General features: G+C 32.5%; 1 protein-coding gene across 4 annotated transcripts in view; it reads left to right on the top strand.

Moving 5' to 3' along the window:
- The window catches only part of Ergic2 (ERGIC and golgi 2), a 37,820-nt gene that overhangs the window by 13,646 nt on the left and 7,207 nt on the right, over positions 1–16,967 (top strand). For all 4 annotated transcript variants that reach the window (XM_004855067.4, XM_021236575.2, XM_021236574.2 and 1 more), the window contains 7 exons: positions 185–231; positions 1,407–1,477; positions 3,203–3,243; positions 6,025–6,126; positions 6,951–7,046; positions 13,793–13,848; positions 14,657–14,755. In XM_004855067.4, the coding sequence (XP_004855124.1) occupies positions 185–231; positions 1,407–1,477; positions 3,203–3,243; positions 6,025–6,126; positions 6,951–7,046; positions 13,793–13,848; positions 14,657–14,755 (512 nt within the window). The remainder of the gene's footprint in view (positions 1–184; positions 232–1,406; positions 1,478–3,202; positions 3,244–6,024; positions 6,127–6,950; positions 7,047–13,792; positions 13,849–14,656; positions 14,756–16,967) is intronic.

Raw genomic sequence — 16,967 nt, 5'->3', positions numbered from 1 at the left:
GGAATAATCACAAAATGAAACTTCTGCTTTTAAATGTGCCTTTGTTTTAGCTATAAGGACATATGATCCACATTCTAACTGGCACATTCTGCTTGAAATCCAAGTTTCTCATGTCTCAGTTGATGTCTGTTCCTCATGCTTTGCTGATTGACAGGCTCTGATATTTACTTTTTGTGTCTTTTAGTAAATTGAGAATCAACATAGATATCACTGTTGCCATGAAATGTCAATGTAAGTACGCATTCAGCTTAATGAATTTGTGTCTTTTAGGGTTCAAACAATTGCCAATAAAATTAAAAGCCAAAACTTTATTTTTCCTTTATAATATTTAAAAATTTTATTTAATAATGCAAATTGTTTTACCTCAGTTTATATTCCTTTAATTTCTTTCCATAAAGAAAGAGATTTAACTTTCACATTAGTACATATAACCAAAATAAAATTAGAGGAAAATCTTGTCAGAGTTGTAGTTTGAGTATATTCTTTTTCTTTTTGGAGTACCATGTTTTCCACCCACATTCCACAAACATACCTTGTTTCACCTTATCACCCTTTATTCTTCTTTTGCTCTTATATCTTAAAATACAGATCCAGTTCTTTTTAAATGAAGTGAGCAGTTCCCTTTTTCTATTTTCTTCACTAGCTTCATTTGATTATTTTGGTGCAAGTGAAAAAATGGCAGTATGTTGGATAGATTATGTTTGAATTAGCATTGCTGTCAAAAATGAGGATACTTTTGCATGCAGAGTATCTTTTAAGTTACTGCTTCGAAGTAGAGACAACTCATTAGGCAAAGTTTTTGTGTGAAATAGTTTGAGTTTCCTAGATTTTAGAACAACCTTAAATACGTATCTTTTCCTTTCCATTTTTCCTTAGTGATTTTAAGAGATAAGGAAATACTTTATATCTGAATTTTGAGTTTAGTGCTTAAACTGAATGTCATATCTTGCCTTATTTTGAATGTTTGAATACTATTAAAATTTTAGCCTTTTCAAAATAAAATGTCGTATTTGTTGATTTTTTTTTTTTAAGCCATCAGTAGCTTTCCTGTAAAGTTTCTTTTAATCTCTAAAATTCTTGTAGTTAATATTTTGCCAGGTGATTTAGTACTTGTGATTAAGTTCTTGCCAATTTTTGCAAAGCTTTTTCAGTTAAGTTTATGCTTTTTAAAGTGAAATTCCATGTCTGGTTTTCTGAGGAAAAAATAGAAAAAGCATTATTAAATCTTGGAATAATATCCACAAAAGCTGTACAATGCTTCTCCTTTAACTTTTGAACAAATAAGTGGAATAGGAAAATAAGACTACATATACTTCATGAATTTTCTGTTAGTTGTTTTAATTTATGTCAGATATAGTTTGGCTCTGAGCATAGAATGTATTCTATTCTTATTTTTTTAAATGCAGATGTTGGAGCAGATGTATTGGATTTAGCAGAAACAATGGTTGCATCTGCAGATGGTCTAGTTTATGAACCAGTAAGTTCACGATTTTTGAACTATATGCTCTGAAGAATTGTACTCTTGTAGACAGTTTTGATATTTGCCTTTAGTTATGTCTGAGTTAACTTTATTTAGATAACTTTTTTATTATTTCAAAAGCAATCCATATTCTTTGTGCAAAATTTAGGTGGAGGGCAAGAGAAAAGTTATGTGTCATATGAAGACTTGATATTGTTAACATTTTGGTTGATCCTCTACAGTGTATTTTATAAACTCTTATAAAATTTTTTATTAGTACATGTGCTGTACATAATGATTACATTCATTGTGGCTGTTTTATAACTTCATTCTTACATTTTTTTGTTAATGTTTCCTTATAGTTTTCTTGTATCTTTTCTTTTAATTACCATAGTGATGAAATTTTCTTTTTCTCTATTGATTTGGAAATTTAAGTCTGTTAAAGATATTTGAGCTGGATTGTTCTTATAAGAATAAAGCAATACCCAAGAGGAGAAATTTCCTAGACATCTACTACTTTTTTCCCTCCTTTACATCTCTGAAAGTTTATGAAGTGCTGATATTCTTTTATTACCTTCAAAGCACAAGCTGTATATACATAAGTGATTGTCAGAAGACACTGACACATCACTGGGGAGGTACAGTAATAGCAAGACCTCATCAGAATTAGCTCTAAAGAAACATAAGAATAAGCATGAAGCCCCAGCTGCTCTGATTTGCTAACTGTTGGTTGGTATTATAGTGTTTATGTTTACACATGCATTCTTGAGTTGTTTTGCCTATCATTGGTGCCTGTGAGCTCTTCATTAAGCAGTATTGCAAAACAATTACTTGAGCTGGTAGGGGAAGAGTAGAAGTACTAAATTTGTGGGTTTGAGGGAAGAAAAAAAAACCCTTAGTCACTTTTGATTACTGATTATCCCTTTGGTAAACACTTTTTAAATAGAAATTCCTATAGAAAAAGTAACTTTATTGTTGCCATCCTAACCCTCTCTTTCTGATTCCTGTTTTCTCACTGACAAAATTGATTTTGTAGTAATTTTATATGAAATTAGGTACCTTACAAATTCAGGTACTGTGTACAGCATATTGAACTGTTACTTGGAAATGATTATTCTTTAACATTTGCAGGACATGTAATGCTATTTTAAGAAAAATTATTCAGTTTTCACGTTGTTTCAGTGCTTTTAATTTCTACCATTCTTAGTTTATTTTTTATCATTTAATGTAGGGACTTTTGAGGTTTATCAGCAAGAATATTTGGTATAATTTTTATGGACATCAGCATGACTTCATATGTCAGTCATAGAGTAACATAATTTTTCTGTAAATCCAGATTTGGCTGAGGGTAGAATTCTTACTGCTGTCCACCAAGAATATGGGCTTTTGATGCTTGAATTTTATACATAAACTGAATTCTTTTTTTCCTCCAAGCAATTGTGTTTTGTGTTGGCATCATTTTAACTCCTAAAATATCATTTTGTATATATGGTAGATTGCCAACTTGCATCTATTTCTTTAAATAGACCACTGTCATAGAAAATATTTTTAATTAGTAAAATTTGATGTTATTTTCAATAAACTATCACATTAAAATTTTATAGCTTGATTTATAGAAGATTCAATCCTGAATACTTGTTTTTAGTAACATTATAAATATTTCCTGCTCAAAGACAATTTTTAAAAATTATGAGAAATTTAAGAGAATTTAGCAGTGCTAGTGATTATTTTCTTTTATTTCAGGCAATATTTGATCTTTCACCACAGCAAAAAGAGTGGCAGAGGTAATGAGAAAGTATTATTGTCTATTGAAATCTAGATCATGTTTTTTCTGTTGAAAACTAGCTATAGATTGATATTTCTCTACATAAATTATTAGCACAATTTAGTGTATAATGTTACCCTTTAACAATTTAAAAACTTTGACAGATCTTAGGAAAGTTGTGCATAATCTTTTTTGTAATATACTTTGAATCATAAATAAATTTTGTATTTGAAATTTAATTCTAAAAGTAATGTGAACATTGCTTAATATTCAATTTGAGTAGAAAGGATGTAAAGGAAAGTGGTAATAGCTAGAGTTAAGTTTCTTATGTAGCTTTCTAGGAATTTTCTCTACATAGATAGTTTTTGTGTTTACAAATATACTTATCTATTATTTTTCATAATACAAATGAGATCATTCCATACATTTGTTCTGTAACTTGCTTTTTTCCACCTAACATGATATTTTTATAAGTCCATTTTATAGGTAGACTATAGTATATAAAAATGATACTCAGTAAACATTCTCAAGCCTACTTAGTTTTGTGTTTGTGTTAATGTGTGTGTGAAAATTTTCCAGAAATGAAATTTCTCTTTGTGGAAAAACTTAACGTTTGATATATAGCACTATATATCCTCCCAAAATATTTTTTTCCTTATATAGTACTTCAAAATTATGAGAGGGCTTCTTTCTGTATAACCTCACTGAAGATAAGTATAACCAGACTTACAAAAATTGTTTTTGCCAGTTTGATGGGTGAATATTGGTATTGTACTTGTTTTTATTTGCATTTCTTTATGAATAAATGGACTATCTTTGTGAATTCTTTTCCTCATTGCTATTTTTTTTCTTTTCTTTTCTTTTTTGTGAAACTCCTTTACTTGGTCATGCTCTTGGTTTATTTTCTTACCTTTTAAGAACCTTTTGTATATGTAAGAAATGTGTCCTTTATTGTATGTGCTTTTCTAAACCCATGCCTTACCCCCCCCCCCACACCCATTCCTGGGCTGTGTCCTGCACTTAAAAAGGCATTGCTTAATTAAAGATTATTACAAAAAAAATATTTTTAGCCATTTTGTTTTCTAGTCCCCAGTTACATTTTAAGAGTAAATGCACTTTAATTTTCAGCTTTACCATGTGGGGGAATTTTAATATGAAAGCTGAAATTGATTGTTATTGAACAAAAGCAGTGAATATTAGAGGTCTCAGGGCTTCTAGCACTTAGAGTAGAAAGCCATCCAGAAAGGAAATACTGTACTCCGATCCAGAAATATTAAAGTGCAGCCTCTACTTTAATCTGGAATTTTGTGTTCAGTATTCAAGGCAGAAAGTGTATGCTTTTGTTAAAGTGACTGAGGATTTCCTTCATGTTTGAGTTTTCTACATACCTTCCTATTTGAGATATAGATTCTGATATTGACACATTCCAGGCAGAAGTTACACAACACACACACAGACACACACACTTTGGTGTTATCAGACTGCGACCACTGCCTAGCATCAAAAGTTGAACTCTGGAAATACAAGACATAAAAAGGGAAAACTTTCGATTTCTGCTGGGCTTGGATCCAAAGATTTTGAGTCTTTAGATGTTAAAATCTGAAGAAGGGATGTGGCTTCTTGAAGCTTCTTGGGTTATCATGTTCTGCTTCTAAACAAATATTCTTTAATAGTTCATGAATGACCTAGAGAAACCTTTGTGAGCAATTTGCATACCAAGATGCACTTCACTTTTAGAATTTGCTAAGAGATTTAAATTTTCTCTCGCTTGGTATTCTACTTTCTTAAAATATTTAGGATCCAAATTTTCTCTTTATTGAAAAATTTAAACCCTGGACCTAACCTTTCTGCTTTTTATGTCCAGATTTAAGTTTTATTCAAAACTAAGTGTATAGTATAACTACGACTTATTATTTTAAATAGGTCTGTTTGCCAATGTTCTAAATGAATGGTGCACAAATATTTTGTCTCCCACTTGGATTTCTAGAAAATGTTTTATTTTATCATTATGGTGTAGTATGGAGTATTACAGATTTAATTTGCATTCTTAAAATCCTGTGTTTGTAATTTTTTCCCAGTGTATATATTTGTGTGTGTGTGTGTGTGTGTAGAGCCTTTTTTAAGAGAACTTTTAGGTTCACATCAGGAGAAAAGTACAGAATTCCCATATAAACCTCCTCTTATCAGCTTCCTGGGACAAACTGTTATATTAACTATAATTAATGAACCTACACTGACACATCATCATTACCGAAAGTCCATAGTTCGCATTAGGTTCAATGTTGTACATTCTATGAGCTGATAAATGTGTAATGCATATATCCACTACTGCAGTACTATGACGAACAGTTTTACTGCCTTAAAAATTTCATGTTCCACCTATTTATCCCTCCTTCCCTACTGTGTGTAATTTTTATATTTGCTGAGTTTGAGCAGATGATTTGAGATATCATAGTATTTAATGATATAAAATTAAGAAAATGTAACATTGTTTTTCAAAATCTTTCTGTAATCCCATATTCTATGTGTTTTTACTATTTTAGAAATTATGTGAAGAGTACATAGTATTTTAGAGTGGTCTTGTCATAGAATAAGAGTTTAGTTCCCTTGACAAAGGGGCCATAAGGAGATGATAAATGGTCCTGTGGCTGAGTTTGTAAGGAGAATGAGAGTCTCGTGATGTGGGCCTATTCCCCAGTAATCTACCACTGCAAGTCCATCAAGGCTCAATAAAGTATGGGGCTTACTTGTCTTATTATTTGTATCTACAACACTTAAATTATTTTTTTATTGAGCTTAGGATGCTGCAGCTGATTCAGAGTAGGCTGCAAGAAGAGCATTCACTTCAAGATGTGATATTTAAAAGTGCTTTTAAAAGTGCATCAACAGCACTTCCACCAAGGTGAGAAGTAGATTTTAAATGTGCAACTGTTTACTGCATGTACTATGAATTTGATGTAGTTTAATGTTGGTTTAGTTTTCTCCCTCTTAGAGAAAATAGAATCATTCTGTACAGTAGGAGTGACTTTTACTCTTAAATTTATAGCTAATAAATTTGATCAGGTCTACCACAAGTGTATTATTTTATTTTCATTTAATTTATGGGTGTGATAGACCTCCATGTAAAATGACACTATGTTTTAAGGCCAGTTGGTTGCATTTATTATTATGAGGATATATGGTATAACTTTTGGTTAGGAATTTTTTCTCTTTTATAGGTTAGAACAGTTGATATTAGGAAATGTTACAAACATGAAAATGATACTTTAGAAATAGAGATTTTTATGTTTCCTTAGAAAATGTCATCATCTATTTGAACTCAGGCAACATGCCCTTTTCTTACCTCTGTTTTATTCCCATCCTGTCCTTCCTGGATTACCAGAAATAGATGAAGAAAACATTTTTGTTGGACTAATTCTTTTGTTATAATCTTCCTTCTGTTATTGAAGTTAGTCTTCTGGTTAGATTTGAAGAACCACAATATTAGATTTATGTAAATATAGTAGATATGTAATAATTAGGTAATTTCCTTTTTTTTTTTGATGTGTGATTTTTATAACTATATAGATCTCAGGAAACTGCTATACTAGTTTTCACATTTAGGATATTATCTAAAAATTTATCTTTAGGGACTCTTCCCCTCCCCCACATGCATTTTTTCTCACCACAAAATTGTAGGTATATTGAATTTGTTTTAAGTACTCTTAATATATCTTGTTTTAATAGGGAGGATGATTCATTGCAGTCTCCAGATGCATGCAGAATTCATGGTCACCTCTATGTGAATAAAGTAGCTGGGAATTTTCACATAACTGTGGGCAAGTATGTTCTTTTCTCTTACTGAAAATGCTTTAGACAAGGTTGCTCTTAGTTAAAAGTAAATTCTTAATCAGATAATATTATAGCTAACTACTAAAGGACTGCTAAGATGTGTATTTGTATCCTCAGATTGATGTTTGGCACTTCAACTCAGGATAGAAGAGGCTACTGACTTTTAAAACACGCAAAGGAGTCATGTCATACTTTACATGTTAAAGTAAAAACGTCTAGGCAAATGTTAATTAAGACCTACTCCTTGCTAACTTTTAGTAGTTGGAGAGTGCCAAGTAGACATTTCATTAATTTGTTTTGTTGGTGTGTTACTAGTTTTTGTTGTGTTTAGCCTTTTGGTAGTACTCATCAAAAGGCAGGACCTGGCTTATTCTAGACAAGTATTTTGATGTAGTTAGAAATTATCAGGATCAGGAATAAAGTTACATCAGGTACAAGTTAAGGAAAAATAGCCTATCATACCAATCTTTATGTGTAGCATAGGAATTGTCAGTAAAGGCTTGGTAAATTTCAAAATGAATAATAGATTACATCCCTCCCTCCCTCCTTTCCTCCCTCTCTTTCATAGGAGATGCTGAGCTAAAAAGTTCTTCATTGTCTAAGGCATTGGTTTGAGTAGAGTACTTGCTATGTGTGAAGTGGCAGGCTAGATACTAGGGATGAAACAGTGGAAAACAAAAAGGATTTTTGCCTTTAATGCTGACATTCTATAAGAGAATCCAAACTTTGAACAGTGAATACGCTAGTAATTATTAAATATGACTATTGATGCTGTAAAGGAGAATTATGGCTGATAAGAAATTATGTATCAGGGTACTTGACCTAATCTGCTAGTCAGCAGAGGCTTTATTGATGAAAAACTTTGAACACTTTGAGAATAAGAATTTAATATAGAGGAGGGAAAGGGCCTACATCAGGAAAAAAAGTGGCTGGAGGGTGGTTTGTTTTTTTTTTATATATTAATTGGTACATTTTAGGTATACAATACATTTACATTTACCATTGGGTGTTTGTACCTGAACATGATGTATCTTAGTTCTTATTTTTTCCCCCATTACCTATGTGCCCTTCACCCCCACCACCCTTCCCTGTTTACATAGACTTTTGTTTTCCTTTTTTTTTTTTTTTTCCTTATAATTTTTCCTTGCCTTTCTTCCTTTTCCCCTTCCCCTCCCACCACCCCTCCACCTTTGGACCTTTACCTATTTCAAATTATCAATTATTCGTTTTAATCATTTTCATCCTTACATGCACTTTCAGTTTCTCACACTAGAGATACTATTCGGTATTTACGCATGTGTGTCCTATTTATTTCACTTAAGAGTATGGCCTCAATATGCATCCATTTAGCTATAAATGACTCTAGTTTCTCGTTCTTTATGGCTGAGTAGTACTCCATTTTATAAAAAAACCACATCTTCTTTATCCAGTTACTATCTAGAATATATAAAGAATTGAAAAAAATCAGACCCCCCCAAATTCAAAGACCCAATTCAAAAATGGGCGTCCAAAATGAACAGACATTTCTCAAAGAAGTAAAAACAGCAAATAAATATATGGAAAAATATTCAACATCACTGGTCATTCGAGAGATGCAGATGAAAACACTGAGATTCCACCTCACCCCTCAAAGAATGGCTGCTATCAAGAAATCAATCAATAACAGTTGCTGGCAGGGCTGTGGAGAGAAAGGAACCCTTCTCCATTGTTGGTGGGAGTGCAGACTGGTGCAACCACTGTGGAAATCTGTATGGAGATATCTCAAAGAACTAGGACTAGAGGTCCCATTTGACCCAGCTATTCCCCTACTGGTTATCTTCCCCAAAGAATTAAAAGAATCATACCACAGCAATATATGTGCACCTTATGTTTATAGCGGCACAATTTATAATAGCTAAGGATTGGAAACAGCCCAAGTGCCCATCAACTGGTTTGTTTTTTTTATACAGAGAGATAACAGACTTCTATGAAAGATTATTTCAGTGTTAACAGTGATCAGATCAAACTTTTTTTGTCTGTTCTATTCTTTTCCTGCAAATTCAGGATTATTTGGTCACTATTGCCAGGATGCATTCTGCCCATTTTCAGTCTGCTACTGAGAACCTTGGAATTGTAGGGGTAGTAAATAATAGTTGGCTCAAAGAAATACAGAAGATTTTATTATACTTTTGCATGCAAACAGTATCTTACTCCAAGAGGGAAACTGACAAATATTGTGTCCCCCTTTCTAGTTTTACTTCTTGTCCCAGGTGATAGTTTATGGTAACAATAAGAGGCCAAATGGAGAAGCACTTGGTTTGTAGCTCATCAACTCAGAGGTACCCTATAAAACCACCACTGATGTTTTGTTCTTAGATTTGTCCAAGTTCAGTATTGATCATTTTGAAAATTTCATGTTACCTCTCAAACAGTGCCATTTCCAACTGTAATATAAGAGGTAAAAGAACACAACTTATAATATGTATTTTAATATGCAAATACTTGAATGTGAATCAATAGAAAACATAAGGAAATAGATAAATGCTTGCCGCTTACATGTAGAATCATTAGCCTACCAAAACAGATGTAATTGCCTGTTAGATACCATGAGTGGAATCTTTGTTGATGAAATGATAGTCTAAAATAGTGAACAACAGTTTAATACTGTGAACAAAACAATATAATCTTAGTTTCCTAGGAAATTTAGCATGTATTGAAACTGCCACAAGTGTAGGTAAGTTCTAGACTCAGGTGATTGTAAATAGGGTCTTCACATATGTACAGGAACATTTCTTAAGAGCACTTGAAAGTCATGTAAGACATGGGACAATTCTTTTTTGTGAGATTGTTAGATTTCTTTGCAGGATGACTTGTTTCCTTGACGGTGGTTCTCAAATACCAATAGCAACCCTTTCCCAGTAATTCTCATGGCAAAAATACCTCTCCCCTACCAATTTTCAGAACATGTTTTGCACTGTAAAGTCACTTGGACTAGATTTCCTGTTTGATGGGGTAGAAAATACAAGATGCCAGAAAAGAAATAGGCAAGTTATGAGATGACAGCTTCCCTGCATAGGGCTTTCACAGGTGTCAGAGGACTGCAGTTATCTGTGCTGAGCTGATTTAATTTGATTTTTAGCTTTTAGTTTTTTGAAGGGAGATGCTTGTTTATACTATTATTTCATAAGTTTCCAAGTATGTTTTAACAAAAAAAAAAAGAGAAAGAGGTACAATTTAAAACAGTTCTCTGTTCCTCTTGAAATACAATTCTGTGTTGTACAAGAGACCATTGAAGTCAGACATAGTACTGTAACTTGATTAATTAGAATAACTACAGTGGAAATACTGTTGGAATAATGGTGTCAGTGGGAATTGGAACAACTTATGACAGTAGTTTTTCTTTTTAGTGTGAGTTTGAGGTAATAGTTTCTTCTGAACACAATGTGTAAGAGATGCTTTGCTGCATAAGATTTTAGTAAACTTCATGTTAGATGTTAACATATTTCCCTAACCCAGCTCAAAGACCAGTGGTCAGAAAAATTAAAAAATGTAAAGGAGAATATTTAGTAGAATTTCTTCATAAAAATAAAAAATGAAAATGAGATTGCAATCAAAGTTAAGTTTGTGTCTAATTGCTTAGCCAAATATGAAAAGCCATGTACTGATAAGTTAATGAAATCGTGTTTGATTGCAGAGGCTGAAGAAATGTGTCCAGAGGAAATAATTTTCTTTAGGTAATTGACCGTACGTGAGCAGCAGGACACAGTGGCCAGTTAGAATGAAAGGCAGAGGCCTCAGAGTGTGCCTTAAGCTGCTGATGAGTAGGTAGATATTAACAATGCTGTTTTTACTGGAGGAGTCAATTCTCAGTTTAAAGCGATCCAAGAATTAGTGTCTATGAATAGGCTGCATGCAACAGCCTAGGAAAGCATATTTTTAAAGAAGTTGAGAGAATACAAATTCAATACAAATTTAGGATTCAACCTAAAGTGGGGTCTTCCAAGATGTGTTAAAACTGATGAAGCAGAAAAAGGCTTCTTGGATAAATTTTCAAGCCTTATGAAAATGTAAAAAGGTTTTTAAAGTCTTTGGTTAGCCATTTTTCATCAGTAGTACTTTGCAGAAAGTACTTGAATTTATTGTGTATTTTGAATCAGTAATGGTGAACGTTTGGTCTCATGAACTTAAATGTCATTTCCTTGAATTTCTGTTAATAGAGGCTGACATTTCCAACTTGACATAATACACAGCAATTTGATGGCTTAGCAGTGGCAAGTGTTATTTTATTTTTTTTTTTTAGCATGTGACATGACATAGATCTTTCTCTTTATTATTTTCTTCTTAGGATGATACATGAACAGCTCATTCACATGAACAGATTATGTATATTGCTCTAGTACAGTACTAATCACAACATTAATCAATATATTCATTTGTACAACTGACTAGAGTAACTTTTCTCTGTGAATTTCTGGTTTGTTATGTTTTAAAATAAACTGGTTTCATCTGTCTGATTGCAGTAACATTTCTTTTTTTTGCATAAATTCTTTTATTGGCACATTTTAGGTATACATTACATTTACATTTATCATTGGGTGCTTGTACCTGTACATGATGTATCTTAGTTCTTATTTTTTCCCCATTACCTGTGCTCCCTCCCCCCTTTCCCTATTTACAAAGACTTTGTTTCCATTTTTTTCTTTCCTCATAAGTTTCCCTTTCCCTTCTTTTCTTCCCCCTTCCCCTCCCACTTCCCCTACCCCTTTGGACCTTTTCTTCCTATTTCAAATTATCAGTTACTCATTTTATTTGTTTTAATCCTTATTCAGACTTTCAGTTTCTCACACTACAGAAACTATTTGGTATTTACACATGTGTGTCCTATTTATTTCACTTAAAGTATGGCCTCAATATGCATCCATTTAGCTATAAATGTCTCTAGTTTCTTGTTCTTTATGGCTGAGTACTACACCATTTTATAAAAAACTACATCTTCTTTATCTAGTTTCCAGTTGATGGGCACTTGGGCTGTTTCTAAGCTTTAGCTATTACAAACTGTGCTGCTATAAACATGGGTGCACATATATCACTGTGGTATGATTCTTTTAATTCTTTGGGGAAGATCCCCAGCAGGGGAATGGCAGGGTCAAATGGGACCTCTAACCCTAGTTCTTTGAGGTATCTCCATACTGATTTCCACAGTGGTTGCACCAGTTTGCACTCCCACCAACAGTGGAGAAGGGTTCCTTTCTCCCCACAGCCCTGCCAGCATTTGTTACTGGTTGATTTCTTGATAGCAGCCATTCTTTGTGGGGTGAGGTGGAATCTCAGTGTTGTTTTCATCTGCATCTCTCGAATGACCAGTGATGTTGAACATTTTTCCATGTATTTATTTGCTGTTTTTACTTCTTTGTCTGAGAAATGTCTGTTCATTTCGGATGCCCATTTTTGAACTGGGTCTTTGAATTTGGGAGGGTCTGATTTTTTTTCAGTTCTTTATATATTCTAGATAGTAGTCCTTTGTCTGAGGTACAGCTGCTAAAAATTTTTTCCCACATTGTAGGTTGTCTGTTAGCTCTGTTGGTGGTTTCTCTTGCAGTGCAGAAGCTTTTTAATAAGATGAGTTCCCAATTATTGATTCTTTGTGCTAGTTCCCAGACTACTAAGGTTAGATGGACATTTTTCTAAATGAGTAAATATTAGCTACTACTTTAACTGAAAATTAAATAGTTTTGGAAATTAAGTTTTGTGCACACTCAAGCACATTAATGTTAATGAATTTAACCTAAAATTATAAGGCAAAACAGTGTTTATATATGAAACTTATTACAAAGCTATTTCTATAACAAGTAATGTTAAATGATTTTGAGTGGTTTCCTTTCTTTTTAATGCTTTGACAGCTTTGTTTTTGAAAGTTAAAATAGGAATCAAGATCTCTGTTCTCATACTTGGATGTATGTTCTTATCTCAAACTGTAGTTCCAAAAATGTTTTCAGACCTCAGTGAAAGTGCAAATGAAATTTCCATGTTTCAAAATCCATTTAACTGTGCTATTGAAGAAATTCTACCCTGAGTCAAGAGTTACTAATCCAGAATGTAATAACATGCTTAAGGGCAAATACTAAGAAAAAAATCTAATATTCTTCTAAAAATGCCTTCTAATCAGTTAATATGATGAGTTCAAATGTGCTTATGGGTTTGTTTTCAAAGGTGATATATGTAAAATTTCACTACAGATCACCATGAACAGGTAAACATTTGTAGTTAACTTTGTTGTTACTGGGGAGTGAACCCAGGACCTTGAGCTTGGGAGGCAGGCAGCAACACCGCTGAGCTAAATCCCTAGCTCTAATCAACTTTGCAGTAGGAATGCTGTCTCTAAATTCCACTAAGCAAAATGTAGTTTCCTGTCAAAATACTTGTGTTAGAACAAATACAGGAGTTCTCAATTATTACTATTTTGAGTTTCATCAATAAAAGTTTGTGAGTGTGAGTCCTCATTGTGCAACTAAGTATAGTATCTTTGATTTTGAATGTTGACCCACAAAGCCTAAAATATTTACTATATAGCTCTTTACAGACAGAATTTGCAACCCCCAGTTTATTGCATTGCTTAGCTGACAAGACTTCTCTGCTTTATCATAAGCCAAATATTAGTTTGCACTACAGTTGTACAGCTTAGGAAGGATCCACTTTCTGATGGTGAATATTTATACATGTTAAGTTTTATTTCTTTAACACTGTTTTCCTCCTTCCAGGGCAATTCCACATCCTCGAGGTCATGCACACTTGGCAGCACTTGTCAACCATGACTGTAAGAAGTTCTGAAATTTTTTTAGTATAGATGTCCTTGAAGAAAAAATATGGGGTCTTTAGTGCAGGTGTAAGGTGGGCCTTTGAAGATAAGGTGTGTCAAAAGCAGATATTCAAAGGAGAAAATAAATTACTGTATTTATTGACTAATCCATTTCCTGCTGTCTTTATGCTACCTGTATTTCTGTGTGCTCCTAGCTTAGATGTTGTTAGTGTTAGGGAGGTTGGTATACTTTATATCACTTTAAACAGTTCAGTTAATTTTTATAGATAATGGACAGAATATATTTGAAGTTTATTTCGATTTGTAAATCTAAACATGGACATATCCACACATATAAAATTTTTGGTGTAATGTTGTTATGAGACTTATTTCTACAGTCTGCTGTAGAGCAAAGAATAAGAAATTCTATTAAAAATTACTTTGGTCACAGCAATGGTATTTATTAAAAATATATGTGATCAGCTTCATTATTTCATTATAGAAATATTGTAGTTATACTAACAAGACTCCTTTGTCTACATGACGTTTGGGATCAGGAAAGACATATTTTAAGACTGTCAAGATTAAATGTATTTCTTAAAAGTTAATTTGTATGTAATTATAAAATTTTAGACACAGTATTTTATCAGAATTTACTTATTCTCAAACATTTCTCATTGATATGCATATTTTTTACCACAATGCTTAAGGTACTTGCAGAATATAGATATTTTCATTTGAGAATAGATAAGCATGTAAAGCTATCTGTAACATGTAGTTTTAAATATAATTTTTGTACTTAGTTGGTTTTATTTTTTCTTTCTAGCTTACAACTTTTCTCACAGAATAGATCATTTGTCTTTTGGAGAGCTTGTTCCAGGAATTATTAATCCTTTAGATGGAACTGAAAAAATTGCTATAGATCGTAAGTATTTAGTAATTACTCTGGGATGCACATGCTGGAAATTGTTAGCCTTAATATTAGTATACTTTACATAATCTTCTTCCTAACCTTGTAAAGATAATCTTTAAGTGATTGATGAATGAATATGTGTGGAGAGAATCTGTCCTAGCAGTGAATGAAATTTGAATGTTAAACGAGTTATTGAACAGAATTAAAAAAACAATAGAATTAAAGGTAGGTAGGCAAGAGAAATTTAAATATTTAAATAAATTAAAAAATTTAAATAAATATTCTAAATATATGAAAGGTTAACGTGTTAATAGAGCATAACTGCATTAGTTTTTATTCACTAAAAGAATTAAAAGAAAATTTTAATATTGTAGGAAAACTTCTGTTTAGGTTCCAGTTTCTAAAATGCACATAACACTGTTTTAGAGACCTCTTTGGAGAATTTTACAAACATAAGAAACCTAGAGTTACTCCAGAGTGGCTCAGTTATTGTTAATACAGTCATATAACTTTTTCTGAGCCTACTTCAATTAAAGAGTCAAATCCTTTCAAATATGAAAGAATTATTTTCTACATTTTGTTGCAAGTATCTATCTCATGTTTTCTAAAGATTTTTGATTGCCTTCAATCTCCCTAGTCACAGTATGTGACATGCCCTATCTCGTGGGCTCTTAAGGACATCCAAAGCTTCCAAAGTTCCTGGGAATTCTAGCTTCTATACGACTATGAGTATAATTTTCATTAATTTAAATGGATATATTATTGTCAGAACTATTAATATTAATTATTTTAGCATAATGTTAGCTACATTAAAGATGTTTGACTTCAAATACTGGTTCACATTCATGAGTATTTTAAGTTTGCATGAGAATGTTTCACTTAAGGAAAATTAATGTACTAAATCTGGAAATGTGTGATTAGAAACATCCTGTGAATTATAAACTTCATTCAGTATAATCTTGTCTGTAATCTAAGTATATGTTTATTCGATGTTCAATGCATTACAAGCTAAGAGATGCTCATTTGAAAACATGTTGGTCAGTTTTACTTGAAGATACTAAAATGAACTATACATTTTGTATAGACATTCTTCTAAATATAAACAGGTTAATTTTCAGAAGGTTGTTTTTAAATCCACCCAGTGGTGAATTCAGAGAGACCAAGAGTTATTTGGAGTTATATTATGAAATCACCCCTCACGATTGTGAGGTGGGTTACTCAAAAGTTCAAAGCAGATGTTCTCTTTTCCCTCCTATATGTTCTGTTGCACCTCTTTTTCTGAAAAACAAAATAAAAAGTGTAATTACAAACTTGTAGCATCAAGTAATTACCCTCTACTTGATGTTCTGTAGAAGTATTCTGGTGTCCCTTGTGACCTTAATGCTGTGCAGATTGGGCAGGTCTACAACCTTTGGAACAGTCTATGACTTTGAACTAAAATTCAGCATTTTTACCCTTTTTGCCTAGTAAGCTCTTCAACAGAATTTTCCTGATTTAATTAGACAAATCTTGAGCTGTCCACTGACATAACTTAAGAGATTTTCAGTTTTCCCTTCATATTTCTCACTGGTCATTTTATTACTCAGCATTCTGCCCTACATGCACAAGTATTGTGATTCCGCCTGTCCTTCACATTCCCATCTAATTATTACATCCATATGTACAACTTTGGTTAATGCCTTGCCATTCTCAATTTTATCTTTTTTCATAAATACTTAATACTTGAGCCTTTTTCTCCTAATACTTTCAGCTCTGTTTATGACATGATAAAATTTATTTGTAAAACACCTAAAACTAAGCACAGATTAAGTAGTCCACCTTACTTCAAGAACAACTCAAGGGTGAATCTGAAGACCATCGTCAGTTTATAAGGTGATAATCTTTTGCCTAATTATCTGTGGGAATATTTAGGACATTAAGTTGAAATAATAGAACTGGTCAAAAACTTCATGATTTTGAAGATAAGAGTGTTACATGTATTAGGTGAAGTAAGATATAAAGTTGAGATAGGCGTGGCTTTCTTTTATTAGAGGTTTAATTCTAGTATTTGAAGAGAACATTACCCTTTCTACCTTTCTGTTCATAGTTTTACTCTTTCCTCCTCTAATCTAAACTAGCTAGAGATAAGAGATGGAGAAATTGGATGGGTGGAAATAAAAATTGATTTGTGTTGAGCAAAAGGGGCTACACATACAAAAAAAGTATGTACCATATGGTTCCACTT

The sequence above is a fragment of the Heterocephalus glaber genome, unplaced genomic scaffold (assembly GCF_053883595.1).
Source record: "Heterocephalus glaber isolate CG9 unplaced genomic scaffold, H.glaber_assembly_v1.0 deba00001733, whole genome shotgun sequence".
Lineage (NCBI taxonomy): Eukaryota > Metazoa > Chordata > Mammalia > Rodentia > Bathyergidae > Heterocephalus > Heterocephalus glaber.
Note: the sequence above shows the minus strand (reverse complement) of the source record. Positions and strands in the feature narration are given on the sequence as shown.